At 31.3% G+C, this 17,911-nt stretch overlaps 1 protein-coding gene across 8 annotated transcripts in view; it reads right to left on the bottom strand.

Annotated features, from left to right (window-relative positions):
* TENT2 (terminal nucleotidyltransferase 2) overlaps nucleotides 1–17,911 on the bottom strand; it is a 78,249-nt gene that overhangs the window by 42,303 nt on the left and 18,035 nt on the right. For all 8 annotated transcript variants that reach the window (XR_012484775.1, XR_012484776.1, XM_074282352.1 and 5 more), the window contains 5 exons: nucleotides 16,278–16,530; nucleotides 7,128–7,242; nucleotides 6,913–7,004; nucleotides 5,281–5,347; nucleotides 38–107 (listed from right to left, as the gene is read on the bottom strand). Coding sequence is in view for 6 of the 8 variants with exons in the window: in XM_074282352.1 (XP_074138453.1) it covers nucleotides 38–107; nucleotides 5,281–5,347; nucleotides 6,913–7,004; nucleotides 7,128–7,242; nucleotides 16,278–16,530 (597 nt within the window). In the remaining 2 variants the exon portion in view is untranslated. The remainder of the gene's footprint in view (nucleotides 1–37; nucleotides 108–5,280; nucleotides 5,348–6,912; nucleotides 7,005–7,127; nucleotides 7,243–16,277; nucleotides 16,531–17,911) is intronic.

The raw sequence follows: 17,911 nt of genomic DNA, 5'->3' as shown, positions 1-17,911 counted from the left end.
ACAAATGAAAAGACAACTAAGTTCATTAATTACTTGCCTGACTTTATCCCTGAATTTCACAATTGGCACTTTTGCTGGAATCAGCTGAGGTCTCTCAATGTAGCCTGCTGAAGAAATAAAAAAAATACAGTGAATACATTTTAAACATTGATATACTTCTCAGTTATCCAAGTTCCTCACATACAATTAAAAGATTTACTATGCTGAAATCATCGTTTTAAAATGATTTTTAAAACGATGATAGAAAAAATATAGATGATAGAAAAAAATAGTCTTGAAAGATAAAGGGACCAAATCATCACCCCAAGTCTCAGTGACCTCCCCTGCCTCAGAAGTCTCTTAGCACTTGCTTTAAACTCTTTCTTGTCTTTTCCTTTTCCCTCGTATCAATTATAGGTACCTGTAATTCCTCTAAAACTTCTGATTTTGTGTTCAATGGTCACCAAAAAAAATTAAAGAAAAACTTATTCAAATGTAGTTGTGCAATGTTTTTTAACCCATACAATTTCTCTCTATCACACTCCTTAATTTTTGTTAACTTCACCCTAAAACAGAAGTAGTAATCATTCATATATCTCGCTGCCAATGACACATTAATATCCAAGGATATCTACAACACTTGGGAAATTTCACCATGGATTTATTAGCTGTTAAAGCTATAGATCAAAGTAAGAGTTAGAGAAGGGAAGTAACCTGTGTCTCAGATACTATGAACAAGATAGAAAAGAAAACTATTCCCTGGCTCTTCAGTTACCTTCATAGCACTGTCTTCCCTCATGATAATGTAAGCTTTCGGAAGACAAGGACTATCTTTTCTTTTGTTTGCATTTCTATTCTTAAGAACTTAGCATAGAGCCTAGCACAAAACAAACACTTAATAAATGTTAGTTGACTTAATAGTGGTACTGCCATTTATTAAAAAACAGTTACACCACACCAAATTATCTAGCCAACACCTAGACAACTTGGAGTCTATATTTCAAAAGCACTTTTTGAATAAAAATCCACATTGTGTTAAATCAGGGTTTCACATGCCATTTCCAAAATATCTAAATAATAATTTAACTTAGAAACAGAGAGAACTTAGTTCAAATAGTGTAATTCAATTCCAAAAAAAAAGTTAACATTTAATTCATGTTTACTCTGAAATTACCACTCCCCAAAAAGGCTTTTAAATAAAAATGCCTGATTCTACAAAACAGGCAAAACAAATTGATACTTTGTTATCCTTTATTTAGTTACATTAAAACAAACTTAAATACAAAACAATGACAGCTTTCAAAAAGAATTTAATCAAAAATTCAAATTACTAATTCAATTCAATAAGCATTTATTAAATGCCTACTCTGTGTAAGGCATTATACTAGCCAATAATAATACAGAAACTCTGAAAATAATCCCTGCTCTCAAGCTTACATTCTAGTGGGAAGATATATACTACATATGTAAATATGACTAGCACAAGGAAAACTGAATGGGGAGAAAAAGCAAGTTAATTATTTTCTTATTTTCAGTTTTATCCTTTAAATTCTTTATATACATTAAGTAAATTCATGCTATTATACTTTTCACTTCCAAAATTAACTGGGCCTCAATTTGCTTATCAGAAAAATAAGGACCCTGGACTAAATGAATAAAAAATAAAATCTGACTAGATGTCATCTGAGATCTCATCTAGCTCTAAGACTATGTTACAATTTTTTTCGTGCATGCATTCACGTATATATGTGTGTGTATATGTACATATATACACACATGTGTGTATTGTAGTATGTGTATGTATATCGTGTGTATGTGTGTGTGTATATATTTCCTAACTTTAAAACTCTGGTTCTATGATGCAACAGTAATCTAATTTCTTAATACAAAATCTTCAGCCCCAAGCTTAATTGTCACATTTTAATACATTTTTCATATTAAATGCTGACATTTACTGGTTTGTAATGTTGCAGCTTAATTTTATGTAATATAAATGCTCAGCCAAAATGAGAAAAAAGAGAATTAAATAGAAGCCAGAAATATGGAATCAGGGGAAGACAAAGCCCTCATAATCCGCCTCCTTCCGCTATCTTCTTAGGGTGATTATACATTATTCTCCCTCATAAACTCTTCAAGGTTTAGTTAGCTTTGAGCATGAACTCCTTCAAAAAGCCTTTCCTAATGCCCTCATTTGTTAGTGGCTTCCTCCAAATTATCAAATTGTTATACATATTTATTTATGTGTATATGACCATATTATATAGCTTTAGTACAGTGTAAAACCCTTAAAGGGAGGGACTGATACTTTTGTATCTCTCTCCTAGCAGTGAGTACAGTATCTGAAACATAACAGATCTTTATTGAGAAGAGAAGTAGGAGGAGAACCAGAAAAAATTAAAGTAGAGTCTCTGACTCTAGGGTCTGAGAATCAAGAGTGGTAAAGATAATATTGTTGGGAAAGTTCTGAGGCTTCAAATAATGTCCAACAGTATAATACCAATTATACAATGAACAAGTCAATAAATAACTAAAAAGTTTTCCTTTCTTCCAAGTACTCTCTTGCCTGGTATTCACTGCCCAATTCTGACCTGAGAACTTAGCAGTTCTCTTTTTTGATTAACTACTCTATTTCTCCTGCCCTCTCCAGTTTCTCACTTTTTTAGTCATACCATCTTCTATACCTAGAATGGCTTCCATCTCTCTCCCCAATACCATCTCCATATGCTGCAGTGACTTCTACTCTTCTCTATTCTCATCTCTCATAATACCTTATGGATGATTAACTCCCATTCCCAATCACTAGCAAAAAGTATCTCTCTACATTAAAAATTTCTCATGACACTTTATCTATACTTTTCTTTTGTGCTGATTTCACTTGTCCCATCCTATTGTTAATTGTACACTTGCATTTCCCCCATTTGACCATAAGTTGAGATAAGAGTTTATTGTATCAATCCATTAAAAAGCACTTATTAAAACACCAATGTTAATGTATTGTGCTACTTATTGGAGATGAAATATGAAATATGAAAAATAAAACAATGCTTACTTGTAACGCTTAAATTCTTCTAAAGAGAAAAATATATTTATGACTACATCCTTGCCTTATACTTTGCACATAGGAGGTACTAAATAGGATCAAAGATTTGGAACTGAAAAATCTCTTAGGAGTTTGTAACACAGTGCCTAAGTGCTTAATAAGTGTTTATTAATTTATTGACCCTTCATTTTACCCCTTCATTCAAAGAAAAAAAGACCCAGGAAAGATTAAATGATTTGCCCAATGTCACACAGGTTTGTTGCTCTTTTCCAGTTATTTCAGTCATGCCCAATTCTTTGTGACCATATTTAGGATACTCAGCAAAGATCCTGGAGTGTTTTGCCAGTCCTTCTCCAGTTCATTTTATAGACGAGAAACTGAGGCAGAATGAAATGACTCATCCAGGATCACACAGCTAGTAAGCAACTGATGCCAGATTTGAACTTAGAAAGATAAACATTCCTGACTTCAGGTCCAGTACTCTGTATATCTAGTTGCCTTGTCACATAGGTTAATGAGTGGCTGAGCTGGAATATGAACCCTAATACTGACTTTAAAACCAGATGCCCTCCCATTTTTCACAGCCCATTTTTCAATAGTAGTTTTTAATTTTAAAATACAGAACAAATGTTACTTTTTCAATCAATCATTCAATAACCATTTATTAAACATACTATTATGTGCCAAGCACTATGCAAGGCTCTGGGTATACAAAACCAAAAAAGAAACAGACTCAGACCTCATCAGGAGTGTATTTTATTGGGGAAAACATACCTATTACAAGATAATTTTTTAAGAGAAATGGCAGCTCGTGAAATCAGGAAAGACTTCAAAAAAAATGCACTTGTAATAAGTCTGAAAGATTTAAGGATTCCAAGAAGAAGTAGTAAGAAAAGAGTACATTTCAGGCATGGGGAAAAGCCAGGGCATAGTGACAGAAGACAGAATTCAAAAAATAGCAAGAAAATTATTGTGTCTGGACTAAGCCAGTTGAAATGCCAAACAAAAATTTGTATTTTTATCCTAAAAGAAAGATGAAGCCACTAAAATTTATTGAGGAGAAATGACATGTCAGATCTATGCTTTAGGAAAATAACCATGTAGAGGATGGAAAGACTTAAAATAAGAGAGAACTGAGGTAGGATGAACAATTAGGAAGCTATTATAATCTAGGTGAGAAGTGGTAAGAACTAGATTGATGGCTATTCAAAAATAAGAAAGTGACAAATAAAAGAGGTACAATGGAGGCAGGACAAGAAGATGTGACAATTAACTGAGTCCAATGATTGAGGGATAGTGAAGAGTTAAAGATAGATAGTAGTGCTGCCAAAAGGAATAGGAAAGTTGGAAATCAAGAGAGTATTAGGGGAAAAGTAAGTTCTGTTTGATTATGTTGAGTCAAGAACATCTACCAGACATCTAGTTCAAAATATTCAATGGACAATTGGTGATGTGTAACTGGAATTCAGAAGGGAAATGGGTTAGACTGATAAATCGAGTAATAATCTCCAAAAGCAATTAAACCCATATAAGATGATGAGGTCATCAACAGAGAATAAAAAGAGAATAAGAGGATCCAGGACAAAGTTTTAGGTTTTTCTTAATTACTACAGTCAGAATTATAGTTACCCATGTAAGCTAGTTATTATGACAACTATGTACTCTAAGAAGTACTGTCACCTATTTTTTACAGCTCTTACCTTATCTCCTCTGTTAGATAATATAGTAGCTGTCAAAGGAGATACAAGTAGTGTGCATAAATTGTTTTACAAAATTTAAAAGTGCCATATAAATGTCGGCTACAGTAAGGGGTACTCAGGTGGTACAGTGGATAGTGTGCCAGGTCTGACAACTTTTCCCAAATTAAAATCTTAATTTTACCAGCTGTGTGACTCTAAACAAGTTACCTCATCTTGTTTGCCCCAGTTTCCTCATCTGTAAAATGAACTAGAGAAAGAAATGTCAACTACTCTATCTTTGCCAAAAAACCCAAATGAGGTCATGAAGAGTCAGACATGAATGAAAATGACTGAACAATATTATTATTAACTTCAGAAAAAAGGTGATGCCATATATTGTTATGCCCCCCACAGCATCAATAAGTTAAATAACAGCTTGTGTTGTAAGAATCATCTTTTTCCATGTACTCAAATATGCTGAAATTCTTTGGAAAAATAGAATTAACTTTACTGGAATACATATTATGTATAACATCATGGAGATATGGGGTAATACGTGAATTCAAAGCAACTGAGACTTACAAAGTCTAGCACAGAAATGTTTTTGGACTAAGCTGAGTATATATCTTGCTTCAGTCTTCTGATTTACCTGAAACAAATATTAAAAAGTCATAAATATATTTTTTGCATATTTTTCATACCCATTCTTTAATTTAAAGGAAACATAATTTTTAAAGATTATAAAAGAAATGAATTATTTTTTCTCAAGTTTAAAATATACATACACACATAAATCTTGTAACTGAAAAATTTTTAGATCATACATCTTGAATTTTAAATCTAAATTTGAATTTGGAGATACACAATGAAAAGCAATCCTTTGTTCAATAAAATTATAAAAAGCAACCATATTTCCAACAGATTGTTTTGTATTATTTGTGTATATGTATTAGCAATTATAAAATTCAATGAGAAACACTAATAAATACCAATATAAAGAGCAGAATGCTAGCAGTTTTTTTTAAATGTGCTAAAGAAAAATGTTGCAATCAATCACAACTGAAAGCTACCATTTAAAATTCACAATTCTTGGTCAAAGCCAATTTTCAGGGAATTAAATACGGTAAGATGAAGCCTTGTTGAAGTTAACAAAATCCTTATTTGGTGAGAAAAAAAAAAATCTCAAAATCTTATATTGTCTCTGAGTTGTCATTATGAACAACAATTATCATTGCACTATAGATTGATGAGAATATTTCTAAATGGAATGCTCTACTTAAAAGGATGCCTAATAATATATTAAAACATATTTAACATGTATAAGACTGCTTGCCATCTAGGGGAGGGGTTGAAGGGAGGGAAAGGAAAAGTCAGAAAAGAAGTGAGTGCAAGGGATAATGTTGTAAAAAATTACCCAGGCATATGTTCTGTCAATTAAAAAAAAAAAAAAAAAAAAAGTATCATTTCCAACAGGGGAAAAAAAAAAAAAGATGCCTAATAACCTAGTTTGATGCACAAAGAGAATAAAGAATATAGTTTATGGCAAAACTTAGAGGGAGAAAATATATGAGTTTTTTTAATAAGAAGAATACAAGGAAGTTTTTAAGTTGTAAATGCATTTTCAACTGAGCCTTTTGCAAGCACATTTATAACATTTCAGAATTATTTTCTTACTTTTTATACTATTTCAAACATCAAAGAAATACCAATTATCTCCTGGAATAAGTCACTTTTCTGATTTGCAGTTTATAAGAAGCCATAACTATCAGGGGAATCATAAAAATTACTAGTGAAAATTTTTATTATTAAATTTTTTTATTATCCCAAATAATAATAATTTTTAAAAGTCAAAGAAGAAAAAAATTATAAAATGACATTGCTAAAAATCTAAATTTGAAGGAAACAGATCCCCATTTTTTCAACCTAATTTTTTTTCCTCTCTTTTATACAATATATCCCTCTTCAGTGACCTTTCAAAACAGAAGTAACTTCCATTTTCTGAACCTAAAATTTTTTATATAGTATTGGGAGTGCTGTATCTTCTGATTGACTTCTGACACCTCTAGTACCTGGAGAAAGCTTCTCTTAAATTATATGTAAGCAAGAAAATAATAGTTACTAATAAGAGATCATTAAAGCATACAGTTTAAACTAATATTTATATTTTTATATGACTGATCTTGATAATGGAAATTTTAAAAAATGTTTACTTACTGGCTCCTCCTTAACAACCAGACACAAATCACCATCACTGCTTCTTGTACCAAATCCATTCAATGAGGATCCAACCAAGAAGAGTCTGCTCTCTTTAAAAAAAAAAAGAAAGAAAGAAAAAATCATGGAATTATAAAATATAATTTAGTTACTAAGTGGTATTAAAATTTGAAATATAAAACTTGATTAAAGATACACAACAAAAGAAAACATACGTGGAAATATCAGTTGAATTTCTCTTTGCAATTGTGATCGACAGAGTTCTTTCTTCTTCAAATCACATGTTCGCTGCTGACACACTTGAAATACGTTCAATACCTGCTGACTCAACTTTACACCCCCCCCAAAAAAAATACTTTATAAATTCTGTATTTTCAGAAAATTAAAATACTCCTGTTCAAAATTTTAACAAATCTATTTTATTCAATTATTATTTAACAAATCTGTCCATAAAATGTGTTCAGCTACCTATTTCACTATTGTAAGTCTATTTCATGTTCTCAAAACCCCTCAAAAGGGAGCTCTAAAACATTTCTCAGTTTCATGAATAGAAGGGGTTCCATTACAAGCTATAGTTCCTTCCTTATATGGGAGAGAGAAAAGGGAAGGGAAAAGGTTGAGACAAAACTGCAAATGTTAACACAAATTCACTGATAAGGCATGTGACAATTTCACCATCAGATTGCCACTTTTTCAACAGTAATCAACATTCAAAAGTTCATAATTCAATTTAATTGAAGACACTTATTAAGCATCTATACAAGTATTAAACTAGGTGCTAGGAATACAAATGTAAAAAAGTAGACAGTCCCTATCTTGAGAAGTTTATATTCTCCTATAAGGAAATATTTCAAAACAACAACAAAAAAACCCAACTACTAAAAACAAAATAAAGACAAAATAAACGTTTAAATATTGGTGAGAGGAAATATTGACAACTGCAGAAATCAATTTAAAATTAAAGTATCCTCTAAATCTAGCATCTTCTGAATCTACGGCAAAAGTTAATCAAATACAAATAGACATCACTAACAATAGCCAAGTGAAGATTCAAATCCTGCTTCCAAAGACCAAGAAGTTCTAATCATTCTAGAGTTTAGATATAGTCGATTTATCTATATAAACTGGCATATAATGAATTTATATATACAGCCCACAACCTGAAATCACTTTGATGTTAAGAGTGCTAAGCCATCCATCCCAAGATAATCCTCTGCCACATTATCCCAACTTCTTATTCCAACTTTATATGTAAGATACTGATATTACTATGTTAAATCTAGAAGCAAGATTTCTGATAAACATCTCTTTAAAAAAATAGGAAAAAAGAGTTAAGAGATATTTTGAAAAAAAAAAAAAAAAAAACAGAAATTATTCTCTTAACAATTAAAATTAAAATTTAGAGCAATTTTCATTAAAAAGGACCTCACTAGAATTCTGGTATAACAAAGAAATATGGATTAGTTGGAGAAATTAGAGTGCTGAGAATTGGAATGGTAGTTAAGAAAGATAAAGAAAATAACCCAATACAAAAGACTACAGGAAATATTACTATTTATGAAGGGAAAATAAGGCTGAAATGATTTAACAAAAGGTTTAAAAGCACAGCCAGTTACATAAGATGTTAACTACCTGTTCCTCATCTGTAGACAAAGAAAGAAGTGGAATTCAGTGGCAGCTTCCTAATTTCAGATATGCATGAGGAAAAACATCTTGACTACAACAATTTTTTTTTTTAATAATTTACATAGCCACAAATTGTGTATTTGCTTCTGGTTCACCCTATTTAACATTATTTGCCATCACTACACCTGTTTCAAACAAATTAGACTACTCTGTTCAGTTCCAAACTGTCAATCAAATCAGTCAACAAGCATTTCTTAAGTAATTACAACATGACAGGCATTGTACTAATCCCTGTAGGTACAAAGAAAGGCAAAAGGAAATGGCATCAAAATAACTGGATACATGCAAGAAGGCCCTACTATCTGAGGCTATGGGGGTATAGTTTAGGAGGAAAGGCCTCCTGCAAAAGGTGGGATATCATCTGATGCTTAAAGGAAACAAGGGAAACTAAGAGATGGAGATGAGAGCAGAGCATTCCAGATGTGGAGGACACCATGCAAAGTGACAACAGAGAAGATGGAGTGCTATTCAAGAAATTACTATTAGGATGAGACAGCTGGATCATAGAGTGAAGGAATGGGAGCAAAGTATACAATGATGATTAGAAAGGTATGATCTTTGATCATGGAGGTAATAAGGAACCACTAAAACTTACTGAATAGGAATCAGGTCTGCTATTTTGGAAAAACTACTTTCGCAGCCAGATATTGGATGAACTGGAATACAGAAAAATTTGGGGAAAGAAGAATAGAGAGCAATGATAAAAGTCTAATCAAGATGTAGCTGTGATATATGAGATGCTGTGAAATTAGAAGTGATGAGTCTACAGCAGATTGAGTACATGGGTGAAAAATAGAATGAGGAGTCAAAGATGACATTGCAGGCCTGAGTGACCTGAATGGTAATACCTTTTACAGTAACAGGGAGTTCAGAAAAGGAGATTTGGAAGAAAGATATTAAGTTTTGTTTTGGATATACTGAGTTTTTGATGCTGTAGGACACCCTGTCAGAGATATCCAAAAGGCAACTGATGAGATAAATGGAGCTTGGCAGAGAGATTAGAGTTGGATATCATTTGCATATAGATGAAAACTGAACCCTTGGGTGCTGATAAGACCATCAAATGAAATCATAGAGCAGGATTTCTTTTTACTCCCAAGAAATTTTTATGACCCACATATATAGGTATATAAAACAAATAAATCAAACATTTATTGATAATAAATCATAATTTTGTGACTCCCACATTCAGTTATAAGATCCTATAGGGGGTCATGACTCACAGTTTAAAAAACTGAGATATAGTGCCCCTACCTCCCAAGGTGGTTGTAATAATCAAATGAGATAATGATAGAATAAATGAGATAATTTGTAAAGTGTTTAGTTGTGTTTAGTACATCCCATAGCTAACAATTTGCACTATATAAATGTTAACTATTACTATTACTGTTTGAATGGTTATTGTTATCATTAAAGAAAGAAGAGAGCCCAGGTTAGAGCTTTAAGGCACATTCATTAGTGGGTATGTGTAACATGAAAAACCAGAAGAAGAAGATTTAAAAGAAAGGTGGAATAGACAGGGGAGGGGAGGGGGGAACAGGAGAAATCAAGGTTACAAAAACCTAGAGAGGGAAAACTATACAAGAAGATGGAGATGAACTGTGTCAAATGTTACAGAAAAATCAAAGGAAGATTGAACTGTTCACTTAACTCAAAAATACTCCAATCTATGAACTTGCACAAATTATCTGTCATCAATTCCTAGAATGAATTCTCTTTCTTCTTTAAGGCTTACTTCTATTTCCTCCTCTTCTCTGAAACTTTAATTCACTCATTAGTTTTCTCTCCCTCTTCAGTTTTCCAGCTAAAATAACTACTTGTGTATATGTTGTCTCTCTCTCTCTGAGCAAGTCCTTGAGGACAGACAGTTCTGTTTTTATACTCGTACTCCCAGCCTCCAATAAAGTGGAATGAACATAGTATGTATTTAATGCTTGCTGAATTAAAATGAATTTATCTTATCTTATAAACAACTTCAGAACAGGAAGGGCATACAGGATTTCATCTGTTAATCAGATTTTCAAATTAGAATTATGCATTTATAAATTATAAATATGTACTACTGCATTAATAAAAAGCTCAGATTCTAATGTAGGAAGTAGCATATGCATTTCTATTCTATATTTTAGTGATTTTGTAACGAGGTTGAATAATATTTACAATATTCTGTGTTCTGAACTCTAGTAAATATCTTTATCTGTTTGCTATACAACTCCTCCTGATAATCTGTAGGTTATCTCAAACTTAATTGGTCCCCTCAAAAAAGAATTATTCCTCCTGAACCTTCCTCCCTTGAAAATTCTTCCTTGTATTCAGAGCAGCACCATCCAGTGTTCCCAAAGTTACAACAGAATTTTCCTTTACTCTTCCCTTTCCATCAGTCTCTACATCCAATCAGTTGCCAAGTATTATCAGTTCTACCTCTGCAACCTCTCTCAAATCCATCCTCTTCCTATCATTCACACAACAACCACTTTCAAGTTCCAGACCTCTTCATCATTTACTTAGACTGCTATAATAGCTTCCTAACTTGTGACCTTGCTTCTAGGCTCTTCTCTCCAATGCATCTTCCAAAAAAGCTATCAAAATAATCTTCCTAAGGCGCAGGTCTGATCATGCTACTTCTCTGCTCAACAACTTTTTATTTAGTGCCTCTCTATTGCTAAGATAAAATATGGTTAAAACTGAAATTTAAGGCCTTCAACTATCTCTTACCAATTTTCTAGTCATATTTCACAATATTCTCCTTCATTCCACCTAACCAGAATATTATTTCTTCTCTTACCCTAATATGCCATCTCTATGCACTTACACAAGCCATTCCCTCTGTCTGGAATGTATTCTATAAGGATAGCTCAAAATCTTCAAGACTTCAGTCTAGGAAGATTTCTCAGATTCCCCCAATTATTAGTTTTTTCTTCATCTTTTATTTCCCTCATCTTATATTTGCATATGCACATATGTAAATGAAATTTAAAACTTTCTGAGTTAGGGCTGTTCCATTTTTGTTTTTGTATGGCCAATGCTTAGTAGGTGCTTAATAATATAATTAATATATTTGTTGAATTCAAATTAAATTGTTATATTGGCATCCATATATTGGCAAAATTTTACTATTTCTCATCTCCTTTTTCTATTTTGGCTACTGTAAATAGGAATAATTCTCCCCTCCCCAAAAAATTGTTGAAGGGAGTTAGTTGCAAGAAAGAGCAATTTTTTCAATAGGTAGCTGTTGACTTAGGAATTCTCATTGTTAGGCTTGGTTCTTTGTCATCAAGTAAATATAGGAAATAGAATGAGCTGATAGGATAAGATTCAAATATGCATATGCTACTGCCAGATACAGAGAAATATTTTAGAAATAGCTCAGAGTTCATATTTCTAGTTAAATGAACAATATAAATTTTAAAATAAACTAGTGGTAGGTTCATAGAGATTATACTTATCCAGTAATAGATTATACTTATCTAAGTATCAATGTTTTTTCACTTAGTTGCTGATAGTTTAGGCAGAGGTTTTAGTTTCTAGTTTAAAAACATTATTTTTATTTCTAAAAAATGTTTCCATTCTTCCATATACAAGAAGAATTTTACAGAATGCCCTATCCTTTTGGGGCTGTTATCAAAGCCTAATTACCTTTTTGTCACTAAAAATTACAATAATAAGTAATTCTGCATTGCAATTCATTTACTTATCCTCAAAATGAATCAACACATTTGAAAAACTATATTAAAATCTGGAAGATTAAAAATTGATTCTTCATCTAAGTATACACTATCCAACTTCTAAATAACATCATAATCTATTCCCAAAATCATTTTTTCAGCAATAACGTTACTGTTTAGAGCAAGTACATTTTTATTGCAAGGAACAGTGAATATATTTTAAGGCTTCTACTTTTTTACATTCTTCTGGAAAATTTGTGAATATCTTGACAAGTGTAAAGCTGAAGGGGATAACTTTTACATGCTGTTCTCAGTACACATTCTCCATCTGTCTGCTGTGAGATGGTTTCCTGCGTAAAATTGTTTTGGGGGAAGGGGCAGGGAAAGAGGCATTTTTCAGATAGGAATGCCAAAAAAGATCTGAAATTACATGAAAAACAGCAACATCTTTCTGCAGAATGTTACCTGCTAACTTTTAAAGATACAGATGTGAGCCATGCAAATTAGCACTGTTGTAGAAAGAGCACTGGATTGGAAGTTCAATTAGAGAGTTAAATTTGTTGCTCTCTAACATACTTCAGCTTTAAGATTCTATGAGTCCAGCAAGGGGCCACAAATCCAAACTAGGAATAAGATAAATTGGAATTCCAGAAACTGATTTTCTGGTTAATTAAAAAATTCAATATAAATTGGCATTTATTCCAGTTTTCTTGCTGCTATCAGTTTCAATGTACATATGGAAAATACTAATAAAAATTTTCCAAAAAAATAAAACCTTTTAAGAATTAACTTCTTTCTTTCTCAAATAAGTAAACTACATATTACAGGCTAAGATAGTACTGATGTCTGAAATAACATAATACTCTTAATAAAAAAAAGATGGTTAATTTTTTGATTTTATCCAAACACAAAAAAAAATATTGCTTATTTGGTCTATGCTGGACAGGAGGCTTTTAGTTATTTTTTATCCTGATTGTCCTTCCTCTTTATTTCCTCTACTCTTTCCCTCTATTAAACTCTCCTTTAAAGTTCAATTCAAAAGTTACTTCTCCTATGAATGTGCCCCTTGACTCTCATATTGCACTTTATGGTACAATTCTCTGATACATGTATCATATATTATTGATACCTGCATACAGGTACTTCATAAATATTTGATGCACAATGCATATATTTAAATAAGTGAATGCTATTAGTTTAAAACATATAATATGAACCATACCAACAAAGATTTCCTCTTGAAGAGAAGAATCTATTTTAATAAAAGTAATTATTTGCAATTATTGTACTGATTGTTAGTACTTATATAAGCAGGCCTCTTTGATCCCCTGTTAACACCTACAAAAGACTTGTTCATTTTAGTAGCCTGAAAAAACTTCCTACAATGTTACATTATTAACGTAAACTATTAATCTCAATCTAGCTTCAGAATATTAAAAACTTCTTAATTATGTTTTGTTATGTCAATGCAAATAACATCTATGATTAAGCTAAAAATAAAATTAGCTTCTTTTATTTGAAATATGATTAAACAAAGTGACAACATGTTTTTTCTTTTTTCCCCCCGGAGGCTGGAGTTAAGTGACTTGCCCAGGGTCACACAGCTAGGAAGTGTTAAGTGTCTGAGATCAGATTTGAACTCAGGTCCTCCTGAATTCAAGGCTGGTGCTCTATCCACTGCACCACCTAGCTGCCCCGTGACAATTTTTTTTTAAGAGACATATGAGAGATGGAATGCGGTATCATTAAAGAATGTTCTTTATACTTCTAGTTATATTTTTATTGACCAGAAAATCACATATTTATCTATAATCCAAGAAAAAAAAAAAAAAAAAACAATCACAATATAGTGACCTGAAAACATACAAAAAAATTTAAGTTTATGGAGTTCAAGAACTCCTATGTCCAGAAGTAACAAGTAGAAGAGTTCTTCTGGCTGGATGGTATCTGGCTGGATGGTACTTGGGAAACAGGACAGGAATTCAATGACTCAAACTGATTACTAATGCAACAATCTTTATCTAATAGTATTTTCCTATTTACATTACATGGTTATAAATACTAAAATACCACAATCCCAAAAGAATTAAAAAGACAAGTCAAAGAACAATGGGGAGTATAAAAACATTATAGAAGATATATGTGATTAGAAAATGATGTGGACTAGCCATGTACAGAGAATGAGAATGACACAATCGCAAACTGGATACATCATCTATGAAGGATTTACAGTTCATACATTTAGAGCTAAAAAAAAGACCCAAGGAGGTCAAGCTAAAAGAGACCTAAGGAGGTCATAATTAAAAACAATCTTTTCATTTTGTAGTTAATGAAACTGAGACCCAGAAGAGTTAAGTGCCCAAGGTTTGATGAAGCTGCAATCTATTATGGTAGAGACAGTATACTAGTAATTTAGTGATATATTAAAGTAGACAAATTTTGTAATCAAGAAAAAAATTGAAAAGATATTAGTGTACTGATCTAAGAATTAAGCCTTATCAGCTATTTTATGCACAAAAGGAAAAGATGGGAAATAAATTATATTCTGGGGAATGTAACATGTAAGAAAACATCTTATTGCTTGTTTTGATTCTCAAGCTAGTAGGCAAGCTGACAATAAAGGAGAGAGAAAAGTTTAGTTATCCCATTTCCCACTCTCACTTCTTCAATAATAAATAACTTTGATCCCTAATGTCTAGGGCATAAGAGAATTTTCTTCTATGTTAGAAAGTTAAAGAAAAAGTACTGGTATATACCAATAACTAAAGAACATCAAATATCTGTCCTTGAATTAGGATGAATTAAAAAATGTCTACTTTGGAAATATAACTAAGATTTATATAAATAGCAATTATCTATTAGAAATATTTATGCAAAAATACCTAAAGAACATTAATGAATTTTATGTAATAAAATACATTTAAAATTACATCTACCACAAATATATGCAGTTCACAATGACCTAAGTTTCTTGTGATTCTGGACTATTAGAATACACATCTACTAGACTAGGCTTTAAAGTGGAAAGAGTGCAAGTCTTTTCCCAGTGTCTACTACATTGCCTAAAACACATACTTAAATAATTGTCAAGTGAATGAACAAAAGTAATATAAAACGAACTCTCATATCCATCCACCAAAGCATAAAACTAGTTTGTGTAATGTGCCAACTTGTTTAAAAGGTAAGGAAAAATCAAGAAAGAACAACAAAGCAAGTCCTTTAGAACACCCTAAATTTGTCATTTCTATTTTGAGTCTTTCTTCTTCTTGTTGCTTTTCATCCTATTTTTTCCTGGCAAGCAAAGATCGAAGAGGATACAATTCCAAGAATCTTAGTTAAGAACTGGGGCAAGTTCAAAACTATATGAAATTAAATTTAAGTCCACAACAGACCAAGGAATAGAGTTATATAATGAATTTTCTTCCTGACTGCCTGGTATTTTTAAAGTTTAATTGAATATGGAACATGTACATATGCTTCTAAATTTGGATGCTTAAAAAAAAAAAATTTTCTCCATGCTGATGGAGTTATTTTCCAATAATATTAATTTAAATAGTTTTATTTCATTTAAATGTTATTTGGCAAAGAACATGTTAGATAACATCCTATTTTTCCTAAATCTAGATACTTAAAGCTACTTTAAACTTCTTTCATGTTTAAAAGATAAGATTCAAGCTCAATGAATTAAAAAATGGACTAATTATTGGTTCTAATCTGTGTTGTTTGTGAACCTTAGAAAATTATAAGCCAAAGGATTTTCCAATTTAATAGCTAATAAAAACTGTAAAATTTGTTATTATAAGATACAAAGGACTTTAAGAAATATCGAAAATAATACATCTACTTGTTACAGAATAGTTGATTTTTCCTTACATGAAAATTTCTTCTAATACATTATTAAAAACTTAATAGACATTTATTAAACAGTTACTATATGTAAGGCATTTTGTTTAAAAAAAAAAGGTAATTAAGTAAATTTCCAAACGACAAAATTGAAATCTGTATCCATGTTACCTCATCTTTGGCCACTGGAAGCGTTATTTCTCTAGGTTCTGAAAATGGTGCTTCTCGAAAGGGTGGAACAGATCTGACTAAATCTGGTACATAATACGAATGCAACAATGGTAGAGTAACTGATCCCGGTGCTGAATATCTTCTTTCATCTGACAAAGGCACTGTTTGGTTAGCTACAGTTGATTCATGGTGGGGTGAATGAAATCGCTGTCGTTTAATATCAAGGGGAACATTTTGTTCATTGCTTAATCTCCTGTTTTAAAAAAAAAAAAAAAAAAAAAAAAAGGTTTTTTTTTATTTATTTAAGATTCACTATGCTAATATTCAATCATAAACAGCTCAAAAACTAAATTTAAAACGTAACCTAAGTGCAATACTTTCAACACAGCAATATGAAGTCAAATCCTAAATGGGAAATATAAGAAAGAAGACAAGTATACACTTTCATTTGCAATAGAGAATGGCACTATTCCATAGCTTAAAACAATGAATATTATTATTGAACATAAGGAAAGTAACAAAATATGGAGGAAAACACAATTATACATATGAAAATATAATAGAACTATAGGAATTAACTAACCATAATCTTACAAAACTGCCAGCCATGACTTTTTTGAAAATCCCCAATCAAAACATACTTTCATAATAAAATTAGTGAAATAATGTGTATGTATCTATATATATATTCATTCTCAATGAAAAATCTGATAAAATTTAAGGGCTTTAAAAAATATTTTATTATAAAAGCCATTCAATATAGTTTTCTATTTAAGTTTACAGTGAACTTTTCATTTATAATTATGTATGTTTTAATCAACTTGCTATATTAACAATATTATTCCTTAATTTCAAGGAATCAAACATGATGTATGAGTAAGATGCAGACCAACCAGAAACATTTAATTTAGAAATAAAATAAAATTGACAAAATTACTTTAGAGAGAAAAAATTTATGACAAAAATTTCAATATATTTATTATTGCTTTAATCTCTTTAAAAATCACTTTCTATTTCTAGTCTCCCAAATTACTTGAATTAAAATCATTAACTTGTAATCTTCAAGTCTTTCTGGGCCTGTTTTTTTATTTGCACAACGAAGGGATTAAACTAAGCAGTTTCTAGAATTTATCTCACAAATGGAAGAAATATTAAAATTCTCAAGTGTACCATCATTACAATACTATCATCCTTTCAAAAATGGAAGAAAGTTCCCATATCCACAGAAATTATAATAAAGCAAGGAATTAGGACTAAATTTAAGTATCAGGGATTAGTAGTTAAGTGTGATGTCCAAAATGTAAAAAAAAACAGCAAAACAGTGGCAAAACATTGGACCAATTTCAGCCTGGTTTTAGTTTTAGTTCTAACTATGTAAATATCATTTAAAACCAATTTCTCTGGGGCTCAGTTTTCTTATTTATAAAATGTGGGATGGGAGGCATGTGGAATTAAATAATGTCTAAGGTCCAAGGCCCTTCCTCTCTCAACACAAAAACTCTTAAGTTTTCTAAGCCAAGTCATAGAATTATGTATAAGATACTATTCTTTCTATATCCTGTCCATTTGCCATTCTAAGCCAGTACTCCAAACCTAGTGTTTTTCTCTAGTACACTACAGGTTCTCCCTAGTCT

This window comes from Sminthopsis crassicaudata, chromosome 1 (genome assembly GCF_048593235.1).
Source record: "Sminthopsis crassicaudata isolate SCR6 chromosome 1, ASM4859323v1, whole genome shotgun sequence".
Lineage (NCBI taxonomy): Eukaryota > Metazoa > Chordata > Mammalia > Dasyuromorphia > Dasyuridae > Sminthopsis > Sminthopsis crassicaudata.
This window is presented reverse-complemented; position numbering and strand designations above follow the sequence as displayed.